Genomic DNA, 27475 nt, shown 5'->3' with positions numbered 1-27475 from the left:
GGTGCCCACACTTTTGGCTTGCCAGCTACTTTTAAAATGACCAAGTCAAATTATTTACCAACAATAAAAATACTAAACATATATTTATTTATATGTACACCAAGTGTGACACAGAAGTGACTGAAGCTAATGAGACATTGAATGGGAAACATTGCACAGATATTTACACTAAAAGACTATGGTGACAGGAAAGCTGCAGTTCACCAGTCATAGGGGAATAACATGCTGCACAAGAAAAAAACTGCTAATCTGTACAAAGGTATCTGGTAATTGAACCCGAACCCTGACCCCGAGGCTGAACTGACCTGGGCCATAGCACTGCTCACCTTCCTCTCCTGAGCCTTCTCACACTGAGACATCCCCAGCATCCCTATAGATGTAAGGCAGGGCTCCGGGATCGACCAGTGGATCGCGATCAACTTTTTGGGCACCCCTGCTGTAGGTAATACTGATGACTGCATGCATATATATATATATATATATATATATATATATATATATATATATAAAAAAAAATAGTATTTAGAAAGCACCAACATATTACACAGCACTGTACAAAGTCATTGTGAGGGACAGCTAGTGACAACTACTACCTAATGTCCCTACCATAGTCATATGTCTTTAATACAGTCAAAGGCCAATTTTGAGAAGCCAATTAACCTAACTGCATGTTTTTGGGATGTGGGAGGAAACCCAGGCAGACATGGGAAGAACCTGCAAATTACATGCAGATAGTGCACTGGCCGATAAGAAACCTGGGACCCAGCGCTGCAAAGGCCAGGGTGCTAACTAATATATATAGGAAAGCTTCCTTCAGAGTTTATTTCCACATAAAAACAGACAGAAACACAATGCATCAATGTTTTATTTGCTTCAGAGTAAAAAAAAAAACAAAAGACTAACATGTTCACAATGTTTATTAGCTAATATATAAAAAAAAAAAAGCACTTTTCATCACTTTTTGGGAGTTCATTAAGCAAGCTTCACCATTACATCTGACAGTTCACAGTTCTTTCATACATTTTGGACGTGCCATAGTATTCTGGAAATCCCTATATAGCGGCTGTGAAACCCTCTGTAAAAGTTGAACTTAAGCCTTTTCCTTGTTCCGACTTGTTTACTCCTGTCATAAAAGTGAATAGCCTGTTTTTTCTACAAATTTCCCTTAAAGCAGAAATCAACTGAAAAAATATATATATCACACTTACCTTTAATCCCCAAGATCCCTCGAGTGTGCTGGATCTTTTCTCGATGTGGTCCAGGAATTCTTCTTCAACCTGGCGGGGAGGAGATGCCGGGTGCTCACACTGCTTAGGTGCAAGATCAGACGACATAGCCCGCCCAACATAGCCCGCTCATTGCGCATGCGTGAGATCAGCATGTCTTTCCCCTCAGTGTAGGGAAATGCCCCTTCTGCGCATGCCCGAGGCTCCTGGGATGTGTGATTTAGATATTCTGGAGGCCTGTTTCGATGTTCTACAAATCTGTGCCTGCTACGGCCCTCCCTTTTCAGCTCTTTGCTTTCCATTCTCTAATCATCCAGTCTCAGGCTATGTACATATGTGAGATTATTCTCACCCGATACCAATAGTCGGTTTATCTCGGGCAAGAATCTGCCATGAGTACAGCAGTGAGACGCAGTGATATTTAAGCTTGTATACATTTAGCTTTGCTGAAAGAACTTCATAATTATTATTGTATTAATACCTTTTTTTTTTTTTTTAGTAAACGGTTCTGTTCTGCACATGTCAAGCCACCCTGTTTACCTAACGCTAACCATGGGGCCAGTATATGCCAGAAGTATTTTTTGATTTATTTTTTTTTTTTTAAAGATTCTGTAAAATTAAAAAAAAAAAAAATATGATAGATGTTTATGAACTTATCAACAATGGTAAAAATTTGCAACATTTAAAATGTTTATGGACAGCCTCAATCACATACTCTAGGCTTATACTAAACAGGAACACTAACCATTACACCAGAAGAACTATCATTTTTTTTAATTACATAACACTAACAGTAGTTTATTGTATTGTTTACCACTTCTGACAGGGCAGATTGCTTTTTCTCCCATCACTGCCAAGAAATCTGCCTCCTAACCGGTCCATTCTCTGGCCATGGTAAAAAATATTTAAGTTTCTGCTGATTGGTTGTAAAATTGATTTTTTTTTTTTTTTTTATTTGCTAACAATCAGGAAAAGAGGATTGATGGCACTCGCTCTGGGCTCAGGCTCAATCTTCAGCTCTGCTTAGGATTTAACTTTCACTTTGGTGGCTTTGCGTAAATGTGGAAGAGACCATCTATAAAGCGATTCTGGAAAGCTGTTACACAAGTGGAATCAACACAGAGGAGCATTCTCTGCATAGGTACTCTTGATGGGATAGCAAAAAAAAGAGGAGCAAGAGTGACTTTAAAACTAAAGCCCAGGTAGCTATGTTAGTGCATTTTATTTACATGAAAATCATTTTTCTTTAATGTTTACACATTAAAGTTATGTGGTGGGAGGTGTAAGCAAAATCCCTGTCACAGTGCTCTTCTTAAAAATAACACGGTCAGAGGCACGGCACAGCTCCGGCTTGTGGTTCTGCAAGATTTGTGGCACAGCTGCGCTCTCATTTTATGACCACCCTCTCTTCACGACCAATCACAGAACATCTTGTATTTACAGAATCTAAAGCATTCCATGCCTGGGCAAGGTCTGGGGGAGTGCGAACACAACAGGGAATCTTATGAATATGAGCTGCAGCTCCATATCCGGGATGCACAGTGCTACACATTGAAACACATTTTTTTTTATTTTAAATCTGGGAGTCCTGATTAAAATACAGCTAGTGCAAGTAACTGGATTTGGCTTTACATCACAGCTTCCTGTAATCCTGATTGAAGATTATAGTGTTTGAGAGAAAAGCCAGATCTCTAAGTTATGGGCCTGTGTATTTAGCCTTCTGCTAGGACTGTAGCTTGAAGTGAATTTGTCATAAACAAATATTTAACACAATATATAACAATTGTTAAAATGTCTGCACCATTCACCACTTTTTGTGGAAGTGTCCATGGCATGCTGACGTGATTCACAACACAGGTGCTTCAGTGTCAGCTTCACTACACCCCCTGCATCTTGTCATGCAGGATTGTGGAAAAAGCTGAACTTTGATATTAGCATATAGCAAGGGCCCAGGGAGATGGAGAGGGTTATAAACTATTGGTTGTTAATCTGTGAGGACCAGCCTCTTTTTTTCTCAAAGTAAATCTGCAGGGTCGCTTAAAGGCAGAATGTATACAGATGAGTCCAGTGAATGCAATGCTGGCTGAGAGCATCCATATTAAGTTCTAAAATCTGTCTGCCCATGTTCTTTTTCAATGCTAGGTATTTCCAAATCCTTCTTTAGGTTCTACAATGAGTATGCAACTTTAGGCATTAGACAAGTTTTGTTTCAGCCAGGTTACCTCCAGATCAATGACACCAATGACCTTTTTGGCTTCTTTCCACTGAGCACTATGCTAATGTACTGTGAATGGTGGATATAGTAATTATAGAAGGGGTTCCCTGAAGTCATGAAAGTTTTTTCAAGGGTTCCCCCATGTTTAAAATGTTGAGAAGGCTGCATTAGACAGTCAGGTCCAGGTATCAATCTGCCATTTTGTCACCTGGTTAGTTGATGCCATTCCAGCACCCAGTCGACAGTTTAGGATTATTGTGCAAGTGCCTCCACATACCATTCAGGTACAACCAGGTCAGTTGAATTAGATTCCATATTGAATGTTATGTCTGAGCCTGGCTCCCAAGAGAACACATAGACGACTCTGTAGATGACAAACAAAATGATTAGCAACTAAGAAAAAGAACTGGTAATACACACCAACAGTCACCTTTCCTACCTGGGGTTATCCTTTGTGGCCACTTTCTTGATATAAGACAGAAAGGCATTGCAGAAGTTCATGCACACTGCAGGGTCCCAGCTTTGCCTATCTCCCTGTGGAGAGACAAATCTATCATAAACACACAGACAGTCATAGGACAGGGATGGAAATGTATGTGAATTCTATTTCTGGATTACCCGCACTAGATGAGGGATGTCTGCTGTTCGATAATTTTGTAACGATTCGATTCTTCCTTGCTGATTGCGGAAACCAGCAACGATAAGGGGAATCCCAAGGAGAAAGGACTGACACCACCATTTCAGGAGCTTGTATCTGGTGGCAAGAAAACACCTTTAATTCATAAATTACAGCTTACAGTACCTGCAAAAACATCCTGAGCAGTAAAACAAAAACCATAACAAAAAAGGAATGACAGCGCCAAATCTTAAACTCTGCCCTCAAGGTACTTGCAGTTTAATTCTGCATGTCTGAAAATGTCAGCTGCCTGATCATGTCAAGCCTTTCATTTTTTTTTTCTGGGTCACTGCACTTGGCACAAAAAAATCATTACCTGTAAAAGGATATGCCATATATAATTATTTACTTGTATTCTTTCCTCATCTGAGCGTGAATTTCAGGCTTTATCAAGTTGTAAAGACTGCCATAGTTTTACTTACTTCTGCCTGACCTTAGTGTGGGAAAACTGACAATTATCCAACTGCCTTAAGCAAAGAACATGAAAGATAACTAAACCTTTGCCAATTGTTCTATCTTTTTCCAACCACCTGAATACAAGGCCAGTTGGCAGCCTGAGCTCAGGCAAACATAATGGAAGCCATAGGCTACATACACACGTCAGATGATTCTCCTCCGATAATCGCCTTGGGGCTGATATCCTATGAGAATCTGGCATGTGTACAGCACTTGTGATCCATCCTGGCAGATCCATGGACAACGAACGATCATAATGGAAGTAAAGGGGAGAGAGTGTTGTTCTCCCCCCTCCCCTCTTTGTATGTACAGCGCTCGTTCATGCAGTCATTTGTTGTTGGAAAGGAACATGAAAGACCCTTTCCAATGACAATTATTACACGTGTACCCAGCCTTACAGTCAGACAGTTAACGAACATCTCTGTTCTGGCAGGGACAGAATACAGCTAAATACCAGCATTCACGAGTTTTAAAGACTAAAGTGCTACAAGTTGGATATTAAAATTCTCACAAATGTCCATTACTAATCAGATCTGTTTAATATATTTATTATAATAAAACCTAAAATGATCACCTCCTGCAAACTAACCATAGTCTTTACCTGTTAAAGCTGCGCTGCTGATGTTGGTTCCTTATTTGTGCACTTGTCTTCAGTTCCACATAATTAGATGGTGGTGATGGGTTAGTGGCAGAAGCGTCCACACAGTCCACCTCTCCTGACAACAGCACAGAATGGGAGGCAAGGCGACCCAAAAGAACACTGCAGAATGCCTCGTTGGTATTCACCACCTCAGAAGGGCAAGGATCGCTGTCAGGGGTGTCTGTGCATGAAGACAAATGCAAGTTAGGAATGTTTTGTGCACAAGCTGGTAAGACAACACAGTAAAGAAAGAAAAGTGCATTTTGAAAGAACTAGTAGCCAAACTATGAACACAAACACATACATATATAGGACAGTAAATAAGCCTTTAAACAAGCCCTCATGGAGGTACTCGGGAGAAAGACATCCTCAAATTCACAAAAGCAGCACTGATGACATTCATGTAATTCGTTTTACAGCTCCTGTCCTGCCTCCTAGTGATGGCTCAGCAGCTTGGCTCCCTCAATATTTTCTTGCAGCAGTGACCCAGCAACTTAACTTATCCTGCACCTCCTTCTCATTGGTGACTTGCCAGCTCAGATCTCCCCGCCCCACCAGCTCAGCAATAACTTAACAGCTCAGCTCTCCTTGTTCCACTCTTCCAGAAGTGTCCTAGCAGTTCATCCTGCTTCTCCTTCCCAGCAGTCACTCAGCAGCTCCCCCTGCTTCTCCTTTCAAGCAGTGACAGCAGTATGTTTATTAAATTTTTGAAGGCTGAGGAGTTCATGGTGCATTTGAGGGTACTCTGCAGTATTAACGAAAAATCCATGCTTACTGAAAATGCTTGATATTAAACAAAGTAAATCCAAAGTAACAATCATTGTTACACCTCACTTCTGAACAGTGTTTAGAAACACTATTTAAAGTCTGTTGGCTGCTGTAATTACCCAGCAAATCCTGGCTGTCATTTTGACAGCAAGGAAATGCCAGTGAAGACAGGTGGAAGGAACATTGGGGGGGGGGGGGGGGGGGGGCAGGGGGGTTTGGCTTTTTTGTAAACACAAAAAAATTTTTTGTGCAGAATGTAGCATGCCTAATGTCGGCGACTGGTTAATGTTTAGTCTGCAATAAACCTGCCAGAATTTAGAAAACAGGAGAATTGAGAATATGGTCTCACTTACAAGCACATAGGTAGCTCTCAAACTTATAACCAGAGTACATGAACTTCTCCTGCTCCTGGGTTCTCTCCTTCCTCTTTTTATACGCAGCTTCTGTCTCCTTCTCGCTGATGTACAGAGTGCCTTTAAATAAAGTGACAGCCAGGATCCAGCCTTCCTGTGTCTCATATGGTGTACAGAGGATTTTCGTGAGATGGCCCCGCCAGGTGACAAAATCTCGATCCACTGGTCTGAAGCAAAGAAAGAAGCAATAATCACCTTCCTAATAAACAGTATTTATATAGCACCAACATATTACATAGCGCTGTATATTAAATAGGGGTTGCAAATGACAGACAGTGACAGAGGAGGAGGAGAGGACCCTGCCCAAAAGAGCTTACAATCTAATGGGGAAGTATCACACAATAGCAGATAATGTACGAGTCCAATTGCCTTCAGTGCATTCTACACCTTTCCTTTCTGCCATTCACGGAAAATAATGCATTGCTATCCTAATTGTGACTACAACCCCACTAAAAAAGGTGTGTGGGCACACTCACATCTATACAGCCTGGGTTACAAGTAACGCAAAATGAGATGTGCCATTTGGAGTACAGAAGAGTACTAAAGAGAACAGACTGGAACCATGTTTTGAAAAGAACAGGGGAGAGAGTGATGATGGTGTGCTTGTGTAGTGTTGTGCCGACGTTCAAGGCAAAAAATTTTCTGTTTAGATATGAAAGTTAAAGCAGAACTAAATCTCCCACCTATCCACGTTCCAGCGTCAGGGTATTTCTTCCCTTCTTCCGACTACATGAGATCTTTGTCCATCTTGATTGGCTGTTCCAGAATGATGTAATTCCTGCACAGGAGTTCATTCATCCTGGCACATGCAAAGGAAGCTGGGATTGTCAGACTTCCTTGGCAAGCAAAGCACATACAAATCTTAGACGCCAGAAACCCAAAACAATCAGGCAGGTAAGACATGTTATTAAAGAAGGGACATGGCATGATCATGCAAACTTAAAGTGGAACTTTAGTTATTCAACTTTAAGACGTGATTACCAGACACCTGCAAGAGAACCTATATGCAACTCTTGAGCCATTGCCTCTCACACAAGGAGTTCTAATTGTAAAGTAAATATAATCTTTGGTCACCATGTGTAGAATTACAGCCTCACCGCTTGCTCTCTCCATGGCCACTCCCTTTAATAAGTCCTCTGTTCTCCTTTATCCATGTCAAAATATGGAGTAGACCTTCCTTCTCATCTTCATTCCTCCGAATATAGTGATCCTCAAACCCTTCCATCAGGTCCCAATCAGGGGAGGCACCATCCTTGTCCTTAGGAGGACGATAATAGCGCAAGCGACGGCCGTCAGCATGGTAACAACGCTTTTCATCCAGCGAGAAAAAACCAACCTCAGAGGGCAGTCGATAGAAAGGGAAGGAGTTTTGGTAAAGGGATGGATGCGTTTTTAGGGGTGAAGGAGACCAGGAAGGGTGTTTGCTCTTGGGAACATCAGATCAGGCCTCATCAGAGCTTCTCTTAGCCACTCTCACTACAAAACAAAAAAACAAAAAATTACAAATGACAATATTGCTGGGTCCTGAATAAATGATTTCATGAAAATAAAGCATATTTTTGGTATTGCCCTGCTATTTAATAGTATTGGAGACAGATAAACCCAGGAAGAAATTGTAGGTGGGTGGCTATCCCTTTAATGTGACCCAACTCTTCAGTAATTATCTCAAAACAGCCAGGGAGTGCCAGGTGGTGCGCCCAGCTAAAAGGGGCTGCGAAGAACACTGCATTATCAGCAGTTACCTCTCGACCCTCTCACCCACCAACTGGGTCTTCCAATTACTGATGTCCCCAAACCCACTCAAACTGATCCCCCATATCCTAGTTTCCGGACGCACTCTTATTCCAACTAAATAGAAATCAACTTCCCCTCTTCAATGGATGATCTTTACAAATGTATCCAAAATGTCCGTCAGATGGAATATCTCACAGCTGTGCCCAATGATACCCTAGACAAATTTGATCAAACATAGGAAGACAGCAAGTTCGCTCAGTGGTCAGCACCCTGGCATTTGCGGTGCTGGATCCCAGGTTCGGATCTTGGCCAGGATACTACCAGCATGGAGTTTTCAGGTTCTTCCCGTGTTTGTGTGGGTTTCCTCTGAGTACTCCAGTTTCCTCCCACATTTCAAAAACATGCAGTGAGGTTAATTGCCTCCCCCACAAAGTTGACCTTAGACTGTGGTAATGACATATGACTATGGTAGGGACATTAGATTGTGAGCTCCTTTGAGGGACAGCTAGTGACATGACTATGGACTTTGTACAGCACTGTGTAATATGTCAGCGCTATACAGATACTGTAATAATAAGACTGAGATATCTATTATTAAGTATTCTGGTTTAATGACTCCATACTACATCTTTGAGGAGCCTGATCATCTTTACCCTAACAACCCTTCTCCTCACTTCTCTTTGGTGTTTCCTATTGTGGGTACCGGGTTTAACAGTCACCATTTGGCAAAGTTGATAAAGGACACAACTCAAGGGGCTAACCTAAGCTGAAGAATGGACTCGAATATGGTGTTGTGCCTTTTCCTTCCTGACTGGATTGGATTTCTCTCTTGCTGCCTATGGATGTTGATCTTGTATAGTACCCACATGTTTTCATATCATGTTATTTATAATTTCATCTCTTGTTTGTACTACACCTCTTTCTTAGGCTACTTAAACACGTTATACCTTAGATCTTTCACAATCCTTTCCAACGACAAAAGACTGAAAGATGCATGAATGAGCGCTGTACATACAGCACCATTCTGCTCTATGGAGGGGGGAAGAACGAGTGAGTGGCACCCAACTGCGCTCTCTCTCCCCTTCACTTGTATTATGATCGCCGGGACGGATTCATGAACGTCGGATGGGCACTGTACACACGTCACATTCTCGTGCGATACCAGCCCTGAAACGATAATCGCACCAGAATCATCTTACGTTTGTACGCTGCCTAAGTCTTTATGAGTCATTATAGATAAAAATATCTTTTCTTTTTGAAATTGTAATTTTTATTAAACAAAATAGAATTGTTACCCTGTAGGTTATTTTTTCCTTACCTTGAGAAGCAAGACATACTCACCTCAATCTCCCATTAAGGCCCCTATTCCGGTCTCTAGATGCAAGGAAACATCAATTTAGCACTCCAGACGTGTCTGCATCGACCTGTCACCTATGGTCGCCTGCCACTGATATTACTGCTAAGGTCACCTTATCTGGGTCCTATGAGGACCTCACTGATGGTGGTGCCAATGGGTGGGAAGAAGCTGTAGGTAGGTGGCACCCCCTGTATTGTGATCCAACTCTTCATTAATCACTCAAAAACTGCCTGGTGGTGCACCCAGCTAAAAGGTTCTGGGGCGATCACTGGAAACCATTCACATCATGCAACAGGAAAGGTCTCAGGTCTGGGGTGCCACATGTCTGTAACTGTAGGGGAGTACAAGGATATTTGTTATGTTTTGGTTCTGCCAGCAATCAAATGGAAGGTGGTGGAGGAGGGGTGGGGGTTATTATCCCAAACATGAGCTTTATATTTTGCACAACACAATATTATCTACATTCTCATCCTGTAAAATAAAAACTAAGATTCAGGCAAGTAAATTTAAGTGGAACTAAACCGGAAACAAAAAATTACCCTTACCTTTAATCCTGCAGGTCCCTCGATGGAGCTGATCCCAGGAGGCTCTGCGCTCCCATTTAGTCCTGATCACATAGGTGATCAAGCCTGAAAAGGGAGGTGCTGCACTTATTTTTTCGTTTGGCACTTAAAAAAAATAATTACCATTTTTCCATTACATATAAGGGTTATCTACTCTTATGTAAAGTGAATATGTTGAGTTTAGGTAAGCTTTAAAGCCCCTGCCCTCTTCTTTATTGCCACGGCAGAGATGGGAGGGCAGAGCCTCCTGGGATACATACCCCAAACATCCAGGGAGGCTCTTTGCTTCCATCTACACATGCCCAATCTCAGACATGTGCAGAAGGGGCATTTTCCTTTACTGAGGGGAAAAAGATCCAAATATCACGCATGCATAGTAAGATCAGCTCTCTTTTTTTACCCCTCTACAGCAGGCTACATTACCCAATTTCATGCAGGCGCAGGGTGAGAGATCACATGATGAAGGCAGAAAATGGCAGCACCCAGCATTTCCTGTGCAAAAAAGAATTCCAGGACAACGCAGGACCTGATTGAGGAATTCTCCAGCGCAATTGAGTGATCTGCGGGATTAAAGATAAATGCAGTTTTTTTGTTTAAGTTTAGTTCCACTTTAATGTTCTGAAATATATAACCCATGTCTGCTTAATGATGAAAAACAACAGTGACAACGCTGTGCAATGCAGACTGAAATGTTCTGATATCACCAACAGGAAAACACCAAATACAAGCAGACCATGAGCATTACAGACAGAGCAGCATCAACACACACTGCTGGCATATAATGACAGGTTCTCTTTGGCAATAAACATCCTTATAACGGGCAATAAATCACACAGCATCCAGCAGCTGCACAGCTACAGCTTTCATATATCACCATAATGTATGTATAGCATTGCTATGAGCGGGGCACGGCCTCTACCTCCTCCATCGTCTTTTCCTTGCTCTGTGTCTCCCTCCATTCTTCTTCTATTTATCTTTCACTTCCATAATGACGTATAATGTTACACGCCGGAAGTTACGTTGGCACGCATTCCCATAACTTCCCATCACTAGAGGGACAAGGTCCATTAAATCTGTCTACAGCTCACTCTACCGCTGTCCTCCATTTTGTCGTCTCTTAATTCTATAGCTTTCTGGTGCGTCTTGGTCTTCAAGAAAATGGCCGAACCCGCCGGTTCAGGTGAGTATATAGGAGACACAGATTAGTTATGACGTGGGAACTGGTTGAGTAAGTGTAGAGGAGGTAGTGTAGGTAAGTGAAGACTGCTTGTTTTATTTTATTCCTGAATAAATCCTTTTATAATATTACTTAGAATTCTGGGAACTGTTCTAGTATTTCTATTGTAGACTTTATAGTTACTAGAATGTATGAAATGTCATATATAGGCATTATTACTCACTCTGTCTCTTTTGTGCGCTCTTTTTTTTCTCTCTCTCTCCCCTGTTCTCTCTCTCTCGCTCTCCTGTTCTCTCTCTCTCGCTCTCGCTCTCTCTCTCCTGTTCTCTCTCTCGCTCTCCTGTTCTCTCTCTCTCTCGCTCTCCTGTTCTCTCTCTCTCTCTCTCTTTCTCTCGCTTTCTTATTCTCACGCTCGCTCTCTCGCTCTCTTTTTCTCTTGCTCGCCTGCTCTCTTTTTCACATGCTTTCTCGCTTTTTTTCTCTCTTCCTTTTTCTCCTCTCTTTCTCTCACTATTTTTTTCTTGCTCTCTTACTCTCTCGCTCTCTCTCATTCTCTTTCTCTCTCTCTATTGCTTTCTCTCATTTGCTAAATTTTCCAAAACAGTGTTCACATTCCAGTATGATATTAGAGTAAAAGGAATGCCGTATTACTTATTCTCTTTAGGTTGGATTGGAGGTTGTGTCGGGTGTCCATGCACTGGGCTTGGCTGTCTGGAGATAAAGCTTAGGGTACAAAAGGGTTGAAATGTTTGTCAATATTTTTATTGCTTCCTGTGCCTCTAAAATCCGTTGACATAGAAAGAGGAAATGAGACATCTTAGTCTTTACATATTACAGTCAGTTAATAGTCAAATATTTTTACTGCTGTCCTGACCCCCCCCCCCCCCACACACACACTCCAGTCTTATTTTGGTAAAAAAATTTAAAACCTCACTGTCAGCACATAGAAGCATTTAAGTTGTGTCAGTTCAGTTAGATTTTATTTCCTTTTTTTTAAATTTCCATCTGTTTTTCAGGAATCTCTCCCTCCCTTACCCCTCTCCCCTCCCCCCTATGGACCGAAAGCGAAAGCTAATCAGTGAAACATTCAAAGTGAAGAAAAAGCGAGAAGACAATGGAGTAATCAAATCTGATTTGGGCACAGTGCCATCTCCCTATCCAGGTAATGAGAGTGGAAGAAAAGTTTACACCTGCTTTACAAGGCATTACTCATGTCAGATGATTCTTGCCTGATATGAACAATTAGTGTTGTCAGGATCAAGAATCTGACATAAGTACAGAGGTCGCCCGATGTCACTCATGTATCTGTACTGACATCCATGAGTTACTGCAAGGAGGAGAGCACAGTGGTGTGCCACTTACTCATTCCCCCCTCCTCTCTCCATAGAACAGACAGCGACGTGTATACATCCGTCACTCATCATGAAAGGTCTTTCAGGGACAATAATTCAATGTTTGTACGGTCTTGTACCTGTCAGGTTTTCTATCTCTTCAACACTGTATCCAAAACTAAAGAAAACTATATATTTATATGTAATGTATATTTTTTTCTAGATTTCACAGATAACCCCCAGGATGCTGTGCCATACTTGTGTGCCATCTTCCCCCGCAAGCTTTTTAACGACACATTGCCTCCTATGTTTCTGCGCCATCAAATGTACAGCATGATACGAGATCGCACAACTGTAGACCGACTGCTGGTGGGTAAATTCCTGAAAACCTATTTTAAGCATGATGACAGCTGTTTGCCCATCTGGTAACCACAGACATGGATATCCAAACAGGCATTCAGTCCTTTCTAAGCCCCTGAACTAAAATTTGTACAACAAATAAGCAGCATTTTGCTGTTGTTTCAAAGCAGACCTATCTGTAATCCAATAACCTTCATAAATTAAATCTAATTTGATTTTCATGGTGGTATTTATAGTCTTAAAACATCAATTTCATACTAGGTCAGTTACAGTTCTAAAAATAACAGTAACATATAGTTCCTTAGTATGTAGAGGATGTGTCCTTTTGTCCTTTAGGATATACTGATAGCACAAACTACTTTTATAGCAGAACTAGACCCTCTATAATTTTATACTGCTTGTTAAAGCAGAACTAAATTAAAAAAACAAAAAAAACAACACACTTTCCTTTAATCCCGCAGATCCTTCGGGAGGTTTCTTCTTTTGGATCCCGTGTCGCCTGGGCATCCGTCTGAGAAACTGCAGTCGCCGACATAATCTGCTCTCTTCTTCTGGGTTCTTCTTCCTATGTCACCTGATCTCGCACTGTGCAGGCGCGAGACCAGGTGACGTAGATGGAGAAAAAGATTGCCGATCTCACTGCGCATGCTTGAGATCTGCTTTTTTTTTTTCTTCCATTAAAGAAATCTCAGGCATGCGCAGAAGAGGCAGCCAAGAGCCTCCCAGGATGCATGACATAGGTATACGGGAGGCTTTGCAATCGATCAAGACAAAAGGGGAGGTGCTGCACCTGCACAATTGTTACTTTAAATAAAAGGGTTGTCCACTCTTTTATGTAAAGTAAATATTTTGAGTTTCGATCCACTAAGAATATGTAAATAGTTTCCTGTACATAATCTGGGCACAGGTGCACTTTAACTTGTCACTTGTCTATCTTTTATACATTGTTCTGCTTTAGCTTCAGCTTTTTTCACCAAACTCTTCTAAATGGCCACAAATTTTGTTTTAGAAGATGAATTGTGTTACCTATGCGGCCAGTTAAAGGGATACTAATGTTCATCATTACAAAATTACGAGCTGGCAGGGTTCTTATTGCAGAACGGACAGGCAATGTCTTTTCTTCAATGAAACATACCTGCCTGTTCAAAATCTTCTTTTCTAAACTTATTGAACTGTGCATGGGGCTTCCAGGAGTGAATAAACTCACACATACATTCACTGTTAAACCCAGAAATGTTTTTAAGTTAGGTGCGCAGAAGCTGTAGGTCGGTGGCAGCCCCTGTATACTCCTCAGTGAGCACTCAGCCAGGTGGTTACTGAAAAGTGCCGAGTGGTGCGCCTTGCTGAAAGAGACTGGGGAGATCACTGGCATGAGACTTACATCATCCTAGCCTGGCCAATTGAGATGGCTTGAAGGTTCAACACCTGCAATAGAGCAAGAACTGGTGAAAAAACTGATATCAGGCAGGTATTTTTATTTTGTTGCAGAAGGAATATTGCATGTCCTTTCTGCAATACAGAACCTATCTGGTTGCAATTTTTATTTTTAATATTTAGTTCTGCCTTAAAGCAGAGCTAAACTAAAAATAAAAGGGACAGTTGCCTTTACTTCCACAGACCCATCGATCCTTCCGGAGCCATCTTCCATACGGTCCCACGTTGCCCTGGTTTCTTGCCTCCTCCATGCTGGGGGACGCCATATTTTTTCTTTTTCTGGCTATGTTACCCAATCTCGCACTGCGCAGGCGCCAGATCAGATGGCTCAGCCTGCTGTAGTTAAAAAAAAAAAAAAAAAAAAGGTCCATGTGGGAGGTCAGCACTTTTTTTTTCAATGATTGAAAAGCTACGCATAAGCGTCTCTGGAGCAGTCTGAAGCCTCTTGGGATTCGTAAAGATATGGAATTCGTGGGATATGGTGGTAAACACAGGAGGAGAGGGCCTTAGCCTTTTAGCTCTCCTATGGGTACATATCAGTCACTTTAAGAATGGCGGCTTACCAAAGCTTTTCACAACTGTGATCAGTTGTAATACTGTTTTTTGATTGTCTGTTCTTTTTATACCTCCAGATTGCTCTTCAGCATGAGTCCTCTCCTTTATTTTCCAGAACTCCTTACAGCAAAAGGGTGAGGCGTGCCTCGTTCAGCCAGGCTTTGATCCCGACACCTTTCTAGTGGTGATGAGTGAGGATTTGCGATCAGCGGTAGTCCGAAGCGTGGATGGTAGTTCCAGGGCTGCCATCGTCCAGAAATTCCTAGACTCCAGCCTCTTCTCCTCCCCTAAGATCAGCTACAACAGAGAGGAAATGATGCACAAACATCGCTTTAGTGACCGTGAGATCACGTAAGAAAATAACATTGATTTATATTTTTCTAAATTTTACCATAGAAAAAAAAATTGTACAACCGTGTACAAATTAAGACAGACAGCTTCAATAAAGGTGTAATAGTTTTGAAAGGTCCAGTGCAATATAAGGTAAGAACATAATACAAATCAGTATTTATTAATAACCAATCTGAATATGAGTATATGAATATGAACCAATATCTCTATATAACAACAAGGACAAACCCAGCACGACAAGACAGTAGGGGAAGAATAGGGGAAGGAATCGCAAGGAGGGGGACAAACATATTGCCAAGTAAAGTCTGTTTAATTATCTGTAGTGGGGGATTTATATCTTTTCCAAGGGTCCCAGGTCCTGTCAAATTTCTCTATTGTGTTTTCAAGTACATGTGTCATCCTGTCTTTAACCATAATCCAATCCATCTTGGCAAAGAATGGACCCAGCACTATTGTATTAGATTTCCATGACTTAGCAAGTGTGATACGAGCAGCCAGCAGAATCTGTTTCAAAAGATTCAGGGCATACTTGGAAGCCACCAAATCACAATTGCTAAATAAAGAGCAGGCTCTGGAGAACTCTGAACATTCCTCTCCAGGACCCTGGAAATAATATCAAATATTTCTGTCCAATAATCCTGGGCAACAGGACATGTCCACTACATATGTAGCATTGTACCCCTAGCATCACAGCCTCTAAAACACAAAGGAGAAGCTGAGGGGTGACATTTTAGAAGGTCTCTCTGGTACCAGATACCACCTTCACAACACCTTATAGTTTGCCTCCACCAGGGCCGAGTTGAGTGAAATTTTGGAAAGCGGGTAGGCAATTTCACTCCACTACTCTCTGGATAATGAAATCCCCAAATTGTCTTCCCATTAACACTTATATTTTAGTTTTTGCAAAGAAGTCATCAATATAGTATAAGTTAGGGAAATTTGACCTTTCATGTCGGCCAGGGACCTGCATGAGCATTCAAATATAGTAAGCCGCATTGGGCTAGGAGCTAGCCGAATTTTGTAACTCACTAAGGATCGAATTTGCCGATAGCGAAAATATTTGCGACTTGGCAGTTCCTTTTTACTAACCAGATATTCAAAACTGGAGATAGCACGAACATTTATTATATCATGAATTCGCTCAAACCCTTTGTCAATCCACCATTTGAATCTATCTAGATCCCTGCCAGGAGTAAACTCTGGGTTTTTAGGGATATAAAACTGAGGGAAATAACATTGATTTAAATACAAAGTCACATCAAATGGAAAGTTATAAATTGCTTGAACTGGTGTTTTGAATAAAGTAATTGATTCATGAGAATATTATGTTAAAGCTGAGCACCAGACAGAAAGCGAAATGTGAAAATACAATTCATATATGGGAGCTGTTTTAGCAATTGGTTTTCCTACCTAGAAAAAAAATGGTTGCCTCACTTTGCTTTTTCTTCTTCTGCATCAAAAATTATAATTGTGTGAGCACTGGAGTAGAAATCGTCAGCCAGCTTCCCATGCTGCTGTATGTCTTGGTGATATGAATTATTTCTCCATAGGCTGTGTGCTTGTCTAGTTCAGTACATGTGTAGATAAGAAAGAGCAAGGATGGTTTATTTAATCTTTGAACTGTATAAAGATTGATTGTGATTTGTAACTATTGAAATTTTTCTTTATACAGGCAGCTGGTCAATGCTGGACTCCTCACAGTGAGGGACGCTGGGAGTTGGTGGCTGGCTGTGCCGGGCGCAGGGAAGTTTATCTCACATTTTATAAAAGGTCAGAATCATGGTCTGTATAGTGTATCTGTTCTCTTTCCACTTTCTCTCTTTACCAGCTGTTTTACCAGTGCAAAGAATAGTAATGAACCTAGAGACCTTTAAAATGTATCTAAACCTATAAAAATTATTAAAAAAGCAGTTTTATTCTATTTGGATATAATGAAAAAATATCTGAACCCCTGTAAGGTTTACTGCTATCTGGGGCTCTGTAGAGGTTTCCCCTAATGTCTTGTAATAAAGACCACTGTTTACCAGAAAGAAAGAGAAAGAAAATCTTTATTAGATTAGATAAAGAAAAATAATTAGGGAAACAAACAATAAAAAGCTAACAGATGTTCTACCTTTCCCCAGCATTAAAAGAAAACATTTTTACTTCTGCTTGTGTTTCTGTTACAGATGTCTCCACTCACTTCCTGTTCTGTGGATAACATTTCTACCAGACAGGAAGTGTAGAAATCTCCCCAAAAGAGCCTATGACAGCAGTAAAACTTAACAGAGGCTCTAATTCCTGGTATGCACGAGCAGATTCACTGTCAATTTTGTTTTCCATGACTAATCTGATTGATAATTGATCAGTCAGAATTCCAAAAAATACTGCACACATCTGTACAACATTCTACTCTTCAGGTGGTATTACTTTTGATTGATATTTACCAACACACCTGATGTGGTATAAGTTTTGTAAACTTGCCAGTATATTTAATTTGTTTCTGTAGCATTTTACTCTTGGCACACTGCCCTTGTTCTTTGTATTCCTTGAAAGCATATCTAAACCAGAATGTAGTATATTGCAGCTTGCCATTTAAGCACATATAAAAAATGTATAAATGTCCTTAGTCCTAAAGTTAAATGTATGTACAATTTATTTTAAGAATCAAATGGTACTTTTAAGGCAATTATTGGAATACAATACAATAATTTTACCAAATAGAACAATCATATACAATAAAAGCAACATTAATTTTGTCTTGATCTTCATGATGTGGGTTTCCTTTCGCATTCCAGACACATGCAGTTAGGTTAATGGGCTTCCCCCAAAATGGACTATGATAATAGTCATATGATGACAGTTGACATGACTGTGAACTTTGTACAGCCCTGTGTAATATGTCAGTGCTAAAAAATACTGTGTAATAATAATTGGCCCCATGTATATGTGATCCTCTCAAGTATAAGATTTTGGCAAGGAACCCAAAAAAGCAGATGGGCAACCAAGCAGACTTCAACCTGTCCAGACACTGGAAGTTTTCAAAGGTTGGTTATAGTTATAACCATCCCGCATCTAATCCATGTATTTCAATCAACCCAACAACTCTCCTAAATCAAAAACTTTTCTGTTTCAGTGCCCGACCGATACAGCTCCTATAACTCTTACAGAGGACCTAAAATTAAATGTAGCTTTAAAAAAAACATTTAATAAACATATTTCAGATACTGTAAAAATCTTTTACCATTTTCTTATGAATTAATCTCCTCTTGTGTTCTCAGGACGAAAGGCCCTTGTATCTCAGATCAGCAAATCTCGATATAAAGAAGTCCTCCTCACAGATCTCTCTACACGAAAGCCTCCCCCCGCCCTACGCTTAGGAATGGAGTATCACATCCATGATATTATAGGGGCGGGACTTGTGGACTGGTAAGTGTATGGAAAAAAAGTACACTGATGATGACAACCTCTAGTGCATTGTAGTCTGTCCATCTAATTTATTTTGAAGATGAAGAAAGGAAAACCAAAATCCCTTAACCCCATAGATCAGAAAGCTCTGAAGTCTTTACAAGAGCATACAATATGCTTAAATAATACTCCATATTGATGTGCTCTTAGCCAGCACGTTTTGTATTCATGTGCTCCTCTGCTCTGCACTCTGGCCTTTGCAGCGCTGGGTCCCAGGTTCGAATCTTGGCCAGGACCCTATCTGCATGGAGCTGGCACGTTCTCTCCTCCGGGTACTCTGGTTTCCTCCCACATTCCAAAACAAGCAGTTGGAATAATTGGCTTCTCCAAAACTGACCTTAGACTCTGTTAATGACATATAATTATGGACATTATAGGTAGGGACATTAAATTGTGAGCCCCATTGAGGGACAGCTAGTGACATGACAGCCTTCAGCATTGATGAAAGACCTCTCTTTATCATCATAATATCTACTAGAATGTCTAAAGTCACTTTAAACCAATGAGCAGCTGAAGCTGTGGACTTATTGGACTTCTCCTCTGAGTTTTTTTTTTTTTTTTTGGGAATCATAAGTCCTAGGCTAAGGTTTCTGCTTCTGAAGTGGTATATTATTATCTATGCTATCCTATTTTCTATTGGATATGTTTTGCCGAATGCATAGAAATTGCTTTTATTTCCATTTGCTTCAAGCTTACAGTCTCAGGAAATAACTACAAGTCCTCTCCTACACAGTTAATTTGCTGTCAAATTCCATCAATATTGGTCAGCAGAAGCAACCTATCACAAACCAATGAAAAGGAAAAATTGCAACAACCTCAGTGTGAAAATAATTTTTCAGTGATAACTTGCACCTTTTGTCAGAGTTAGAAGCCTTTGAAGCTTTATTCAATAAACCTTGCAAGGAGCAAAGTATAGGTGTAAATCAACCCGCAACAACCAATCAGAATGAATTTTGCTAGAACCACACCAACACATAAAGATTAATTCTGATCTTCTTCTATGGGTACTGCACTTTGCTGCTTGTATGTTTTATTGAATAAGCAGGTTTCTTTGCTGCCATATATATATATGTCCTGCAAGTGTTTGATGATGAGCTTTGTGGTGCAGACAAGAGGATAGTGTGTAAAGTACTTTTTATTTCAGGTATATTTGTGTTATGATTGGATAAAGAATAATTTCTATTCTCTCTTTTGTATTTCAGCATTCCTACAGCGTCTGGGACTCTTCTCCGCCTATCAGACACATAGCGCCTCCACCCCAATGTTCCTTCCCAATCCCTTTCCTAGTTTCTCTCTGCATTAATTCCTGAGCCACACCCTGGGATTCCTATACTTATGCCATATTCCAAATGCCTCTAAATGAACTTGCACCATTATCTTCAATGTAATTTTAATAAATATTTATTTAAGTTATCCAGAGTCATTGTGCAAATTTTTCTCTTTTTGGACTCTTCTATTCCTGTTCCTGAGTTCTGTGGTCCATTGCAGTGTCTATGGGTCTGATTTATTAAAGCTCTCTAAGAATGGAGAGGATACATTTTCATCAGTGAAGCTGGGTGAACCAGCAAACCAGGAATTGATCTGGTCCAGGATTCAAAACATTTATTAGCAAATGACTTTGACGAAATCCATTCCAGGTTTACTGGATCACCCAGCTTCACTGATGAAAGTATATCCTCTCCAGAAAAAAAAAACACCTGGTCCCATCAGCGTCCTGCATGAACGATCCCATCCACGGGCCGCGTCCTCTTCCGATCTTCTGCCAGCAAGTGCACTGCCGTTCCCCGGGAGTTCGTGATGACATTGGGGCATGCGGGAGGCGCGGCGGGAAATTAAAAAAATATTTTGTATTGGATTCAATACAAAATACCTGTACTGAATCCAATAGAAAGTAATCATTAAATTATTTATGCTACTGTACAGTTATATTATAGGTTTTTGTATTTTTATGCCCCCTTGTTTTAACAGATTTTTGAGTTTTTTTTATTTAAAGTTTATTATTAAATATTGGACATATTTCGGTGAGTTATGCCTAAGAATTATAGGCCTACAATGTAAAATACATTTCCATGCAAAACAATGTACTGCTTTTGGTGTAAAATACTGACATAATTATACTGCCAGGGGGGTTAATTAAGCAGTGCCCGAGTGTTGTTCTTTAACTCTTCCTGACACTTGTAGTCCCACAAATACCTCCAACTTGTTACAACAACCGATTGGCTATTTCTGCTTCTCTTCTTCCTAAACTCTCCCAAATCAATTTAAAAATTGAAAACACAAATCTAGAATTTTAAAGCCGAACTAAACTCATTGGTGGGTGTTGAGCTTCTTCCATAGTTGGAAAATAGATGCTGCTTACTTGCCAATTATTGTACATAGTTATCTGCAGTTACCTGAAACAATGACAGCTCCAGGCTTCTGTCCCTGGTGCATCTCATAACCGCATCACACGCACGGCTCCCAGACTTTTCTAGAGCTGCCCCGACTCTCCGGTATGGTGTTCCTCGTCCTATTCGGCTTGCTCCTACTTTCTGCCCATTTATAGGAGCTCTCAAAACACACTTTTTCAGACTTGCCTACCCATCTTCTTCTGTCTGGTAAAACTCTCACTTCTTCCCACCATTCCATATCCCCCTCTTATTGTGTGATACTTCCCCCACATCCTAGATTGTAAGCTCTTCGGGGCAGAGTCCGCTCCTCCTCCTGTGTCACTGTCTGTATCTGTCTGTCATTTGCAACCCCTGAATTATGTACATTGCTGCGTAATATGTTGGCACTATATAAATCCTGTTTAATAATAATAATAATAATAATCCCCCCCAAAGCCGTCATCTGTGCTGCCAACTCTTCCGGGTTTACTGTGATCCATTTGGGCCATTGGACCGCCACTGATTATGTAACTTTTGTGCACAGATTAGTTACATTCTCCCGGCTTTTAGGTGTAAAAAAATTGGAAAGCACTGCAAGTAAACACTTTCCCTGCTGCCTCCAGCTCCATGTAAGTAATTCATTCTCCACCAGGGAATGTCAGATTCACTGCTTTATAAATACAACCCAGTGTCTTCTCATGCAAGGTTCCCTTAAATAAGCTGGAAAAAGTGATGAGTCCATTCCTTTATTGCTTTCTCCCTTATTACACACCATAGCCCTGGAAGTGTCAAACGCCTGTCTATGTTGGCCCAGCTCCTCATCCTCCTTTCTAACCTGTAACATAGGATTCAAGGAAAATCCTATAAAATGTCACTTCAGTGTCTGGACAATGAAGATGTCCAATCTACATACAAGAGGCTGCTACAGGTAAAGAAATGCAAAATAAAAAAACAATAGATGTACATATAATAACATTTAATAATCCAAACCAACTAAGAAATAAAGCTTTTGGAAGAAGCTATACCTAAAACCACATTTTGTAAATATATTGGCAAGGTGATAGAACCTCTGTCAGGTTTTATTGCAGTCTATGTTCACTATATCTAATTATCATGATTGCCAATTCACAGCAAAATAAAAGTGATCACAAATCTAAAAAAGTGATTTACCACCAGGACAGGGCCAGAGGTGAAATAATCCATCATTTTCTGACATCTGTCCATTTCAAAGATTTCTCTTCACTTCCTGTTGTGTTTACAGAACAGGAAGTTTGGAGAAATCTCCCTATTGGCACAAAGATTGCTTAAGATTTATTTTAACATTAGAGCCTGGTAATGGATATTTCTTTAAACAAATACAAAGCAGAATGTTATTATTTTTCCTTCTTCTTGTGCCATCTCAGGTTTCGCTCATCTCTTTCCCCTATCTTTGCAGATGAATGTTTTGATGATTCTAATAAGACAATGTAACAAGTGAGCAGCCAATAGCGAGCAGGGGTGGGCGGCACATGACTCCCAGTGATCAGCTGACCCGGATACGGTCACGTGAGTGGAAAAACCAGGAAGCTGTTCCCGGGGACACCGATGTAGAGAATTCCTCCGGACTCCGGGGCGGTGACACCAACATGGACTGCAGGAGGACAGCCAGCTGCTGGGGGACCATTATCCTGGCAGTGCTGGGCTCAGCATTCTGTGCACCTTATATGCAGGTACAAGGGAGGGGGGCTGGCATTATAATCTCCTCTGTCTATACAGGGTGAATATGTTTATGCTAAAGCTATCATAGACCAATCTATGGGTGAATGTTGTTATAGAAGGACTATGCTGGCTATACTAACACACATTCTGTAATTATAAGTGGATCCCTCTGATTGCATACAATGTATTTTATTGCATACAATCCCAGTGTTTGTCTGCAGGTCCAAGGCTGGGTCTACACGAAGGGTTTTAAAAACGCTTAACAATCCTACCACGGTTATATTTGTTTGTATGCACTTTTACAACTGTTTTAAAGCTTGTCTTTAAAACGCTAAAAAAACTTTTATATATGCAAAAAACTTTATGAATGCCTATGACCGGTTTTACAGCGATTTTACATAAGCGTTTATAAAAGGTTTACTTTTAACCCTTTCAGGGAATGAGTACAGGGGTACATAAAACCCCTTACATGTTCCCTGAAAGGGTTAAAATATGTGTAAAAAATAAAACAGGCTTTATTGGTAAAGTATTTTATTAAATGTGTGTGTTTGTGTAACTAAACTTTTTATTACAGGTTATCCGAGTGACAGGATGATTACCACATTGCAATCATGACATGAGCACAGCCCTGGAAATCCTCCCGACAGTGAGGGATCGCAGGGCACTAGGGGTTAAATGAGGACAAGGCTCTCCATTCATCTCTAGTGCTCTGTGATTGGCTGAGGTTTTACATTTCTCAGCCTTTCAGCACTAGACATGAATGGAGAGACTTGTGCCCATCTCTAGTGCTCTGTGATTGGCTGAGACGTGTTCTGTATCTGTAACACATACTACAGCTTATCTAGGGCTGCCGGAGTAATCAGGGGAGCAGAGCTGTCAGCATAGTAAAGCTCCGCTGATTGCTCTGCTCCCTGATTGGCTGAGAAAAGGGAAATCCTGATGATGCTTGAGCTGTCATCAGGGTTTCATTTTTCTCAGCCAATCACAGAGCACTAGAGGTGAATGGAGAGCCTTGTCCTCATTTAACCCCTAGTGCCCTGCGATCCCTCACTGTCAGCAGGATTCCCAGGGCTGTGCTCATGTCAGGATTGCAATGTGGGAATCATCCTGTCATTGGGATAATCTGAAAATAAATAAATAAATAAAACGTTTAGTTACACAAACACACACACATTTCATAAAATAATTTAACATTAAAGCCTCGTCCTTTTTTTTTACACATATTATAACCCTTTTAGGGAATGAAAAAGGGGATTCACGTACTCCTGTTCTCATTCCCTGAAAGGTTTAAAAGTAGACTTTTATAATTGCTTATGTAAAATCGCGGCAATTTGCGGTAAAATGCATCATGGGCGTTTAAAAAAGTTTTTTAGCATTTTAAAGTCAAGCTTGTAAAACACTTGTATAAAGGCTAAATGTTCCTACCACGTTTATATGCGTTTTTGCACTTTTACAAGCGTTTTAAAGCTTGACTTTAAAATGCTAAAAAACTTTTATAAATGCCTATGACTGGTTCTACAATTCTGCAATTTTACATAAGCGTTGAACGTGTGTGTTTATGGTAACCACAGCTGCAATCATGACATGAGGGGTCCCATGGCTGTGCTCATATCATAATGCAGCTGTGGGAATCATTCCCCAAGGTGGGGTGGTGGAGATCTGGGAGTCTCCTTAATAAAGGAAACCCCCATTGTTTTCAATGGAAGCTTTTTCATAAAAAGCTTAAAAGCTAAATTCAGTGGGAGTGGGAGTGCATTTTAATTTTTTAAACGTTGCTCATAAACTTGCCTCAAGGAAACATCTTGCTGTAGATTAGCCCCTTGGAATGCATGGGATGTCAAATGTGGGCTTTTAAAGCCTCAGGTTATACTCTGGGGAAAAACGTCCGTGTAGACTAAGCCTAAAGGAGATTTCTCATTATTATTACCTAGGATATGTTTAGTTTAATCGTCCATATTCTGCAATCCATCTGGTGACAACAGCAAGGTGGGGCGGAATATAATCAAAGATTTACCATCAACAAGTTATAATCTATCCAACGATTTGATTGCTGGCAGGCAGAAGGTGTTTTATGGATCAATATGATCAGCATATTCACGTAGGATCCTTATGATATGATCGTCTGCTTGACCAATCACAGTGTTGATGATCGTCTGCTTGACCAGTCACAGTGATGATGATCGTCTGCTTGACCAATCACAGTGATGACAGATGACGAAGGCCCTCCCCTTCTGTCTTTATTGCCGCGGCAGGGAGCGCAGAGCCTCCTGGGATACATATGTCATGGTTTACAGGAGGCTTATGGCTGCTTCTACTGAGCATGTGCAGAAGGACCTGCTTCCTCTGAAGGAGGATTTCAGGATGACGCAGGACCCCATCCAGAAAACCAGAGAGATCGACAGAGCTAATTTTTTATTTTTATATTTATATTTATTTCTACCTTAAGTTTTGGGGGGTCCCCTCTAGTAGGCAGAAGAAGGGGGAAAGAAGATGCCGTCGCTTCCTCTGTTCCAGGACCCCACCCAGAAAACCTCCAGAGGTATGAACAGAGCTGCAAAAGAATTTTTTTTAGTTTATTTCCACTATTTTTTGGGAGGGTCTGCTCCCGTTCTTACTAAAGGGGAAATCTGCAGCTTCCTGGGATACAAACATCTCATATTCCAAAGCTCCTTCATTGCATCCCAGAGATCAGTGATTTGTCATCAGGGAGATTTCTGTAATTAAAAAAGAATTCTTACACTTGTGCAGTGGAGGAAGACTTATCACCCGAACCCGAAGTGCATCGAATGACGTGAAGAAGGACCTGGAAGAAGGAAGGTAGAAGAAATGGTGAGTGCGGGACACAAGAGAGAAGTCAAGGCTCAGCTTGCGGGTGGATGGAGGGCTCTGCACAGGTAAAAAATGAAAGTTCTGATTTGAATCAGCTCTCTAGGACGATTCAGTTGAAGGGAAGTACTGGAAACAATTTTATATATAACAAAACTCGATCAGCCTTCTGGGACCAGTACAAGCCAATGGAGAACAAATCCCTCTGACCAAAAGCTGGTATGAGGTTCGATGCCGAGGAGGACACAGCTAGCAGGCAATGGTTAGATATTCTGATCCTAAATACCTGCAATTAATGTCGGCCATATCAGCTTCAAGAATCAATAGGAGATTGTTCAGTAATTGTATCATAAATGGCTGCTTCAGGGCCAAGCCAGGCCAGGGATTTAGTGCCAGTCATCAACAGCTATTTAATCTCCCTGGGCAGCGAGCTAAAGTTGGTGCTACAGGTTAAACAAGTTCTACGTCATTGGGTTGGCATGGTTTGGTATAAGTAGATCTTTCATAAGCGTTTATTTAAGCCACAGAGTTACAGGGCGATTATAATTAGTAAAACAATAGAAGAATGAGAATTGAGATTTCAAGTGTTTGTGAAACCAAATATATTTTTCAGTAAGGTAAGGAAGGGTTATAACCCATGTTGTGCACCATTTGGGTCATTTTCTCTTTATTTACTGCCCAATAGGAAGTGAGAGGAAATCTCTCAAAGTTAGAGTGACTATTTTTGTTCCTGGAACAGATGTCTCTGTTAATCTCTTTTTTCTTCTTGCATTGGGGACCGGTCTAAATTCTGACTTTCTTTCTTGATGGACATGGTCAACAATACAATCAAAGGGGTTCTTCATCACAATATGGCCGGGGGGTCAAACCCTTAGTTTTTTTTTTATCCTGCAATAAAAAAAAAACGTCAGCATTGCTAGCAATCACCCTTTTTTGGCACATTTGTGTGCTACAGAATGGGAAAATCCCTTTTGGAGATGTGGGTGACATAAGTAGTGATGACGCTACCACTAGTAAGAGCTTTCTATTTATCTCTCATTAACATGGGACTTGGAGGTTGGGTCAGCATAGTGATTCAGCCAACAGTTCTACAACCCAATATACACACCGAACAGGGCTAACAACTGGCATTAGGACCATTGCGGAGCCAAGCTGAGATTATTCTACCCCCAGCCGCTGCCTGCTCTGACACGCTGAGCTTTACTAATCTATAAACATTTTCTCTTTGATGTCTTTGTGTACAGAATTACCACCATTCATGCCATTCATTTCAGCATATGTTTTTCACACTGATTTATGCAAGCTTTAAACAAAAGTGTTTGGGAAATATGTTATAAAAAGCAAGAAGAAGCCATCAATAACGTAGATCTTCCATAAGTCAAATGTAAACCATGCTGAAAAAAAAACATCTGATAAAGTGTATTATCTCAACTATATCACAATCCACGATTCTACATCTACAGCCATGATAGGCCTCCTGAGAATCCGTGTACAAAACCCTGCGAGCTCGGCCAAGTTCTGATCCGCTTTGAGGTGTTTATGCTTCTTAGGAAAGAGTCAAGTTCAGAAAATAAGAATCCTAACGAAAAATAGGGAAGGATAGAGATATACAGAGAAGGTGTTAACGGCAATCACTGTCAAAGGCGCAATCCGGATCATCTTTTTATTTCATAAACGTGCACTCTTTGTTTCAGCCGGTACATGGACTTTCTTGAGATATCAGAATCTCATCGGAAAAGCACTTCTATATATTGATCAGCCAAAACAGCGGTCCCCAACCACCGGGCCGCGGCCCACTACCGGTCCGCGGCGGTGTTTTCAGTGGCCCGCGAGTACATGATCCATTATTGAAAACGAAGCGGCACCCAACCACCATCCG

The 27475-nt window shown here is 40.8% G+C and overlaps 3 protein-coding genes across 6 annotated transcripts in view; 2 read left to right on the top strand and 1 right to left on the bottom strand.

Annotated features, from left to right (window-relative positions):
- Positions 1-847: 847 nt before the first annotated feature.
- Positions 848-11469, bottom strand: DXO (decapping exoribonuclease). 3 transcript variants are annotated; one of them, XM_072431953.1, is made up of 7 exons: positions 11449-11469; positions 7492-7870; positions 6335-6561; positions 5175-5394; positions 4060-4195; positions 3881-3975; positions 848-3805 (listed from the first exon to the last, which is right to left on the bottom strand). In XM_072431953.1, the coding sequence occupies exons 2-7, from the start codon at positions 7617-7619 to the stop codon at positions 3694-3696; spliced, it is 918 nt and encodes a 305-aa protein (XP_072288054.1). In that variant the 5' UTR covers positions 7620-7870; positions 11449-11469; the 3' UTR covers positions 848-3693. The 3 variants fall into 3 exon arrangements, with proteins under 3 accessions (XP_072288054.1, XP_072288051.1, XP_072288052.1); XM_072431950.1 differs by lacking the exon at positions 11449-11469 and adding an exon at positions 10968-11078; XM_072431951.1 differs by lacking the exon at positions 11449-11469 and adding an exon at positions 10472-10911.
- Positions 11239-20116, top strand: WHR1 (winged helix repair factor 1). 2 transcript variants are annotated; one of them, XM_072431954.1, is made up of 7 exons: positions 11239-11300; positions 12242-12387; positions 12780-12925; positions 15021-15256; positions 16929-17026; positions 18517-18664; positions 19906-20116. In XM_072431954.1, the coding sequence occupies exons 2-7, from the start codon at positions 12279-12281 to the stop codon at positions 19949-19951; spliced, it is 783 nt and encodes a 260-aa protein (XP_072288055.1). In that variant the 5' UTR covers positions 11239-11300; positions 12242-12278; the 3' UTR covers positions 19952-20116. The 2 variants fall into 2 exon arrangements, with proteins under 2 accessions (XP_072288055.1, XP_072288056.1); XM_072431955.1 differs by lacking the exon at positions 11239-11300 and adding an exon at positions 11931-11954.
- Positions 20117-22612: 2496 nt separating this feature from the next.
- Positions 22613-27475, top strand: part of NEU1 (neuraminidase 1) — a 20759-nt gene continuing 15896 nt past the window's right edge. The window contains exon 1 of the mRNA XM_072429539.1: positions 22613-22781. The gene's annotated coding sequence lies outside the window, so the exon portion shown is untranslated. The remainder of the gene's footprint in view (positions 22782-27475) is intronic.

The sequence above is a fragment of the Pyxicephalus adspersus genome, chromosome Z (genome assembly GCF_032062135.1).
Source record: "Pyxicephalus adspersus chromosome Z, UCB_Pads_2.0, whole genome shotgun sequence".
Classification (NCBI taxonomy): domain Eukaryota; kingdom Metazoa; phylum Chordata; class Amphibia; order Anura; family Pyxicephalidae; genus Pyxicephalus; species Pyxicephalus adspersus.
Note: the sequence above shows the minus strand (reverse complement) of the source record. Positions and strands in the feature narration are given on the sequence as shown.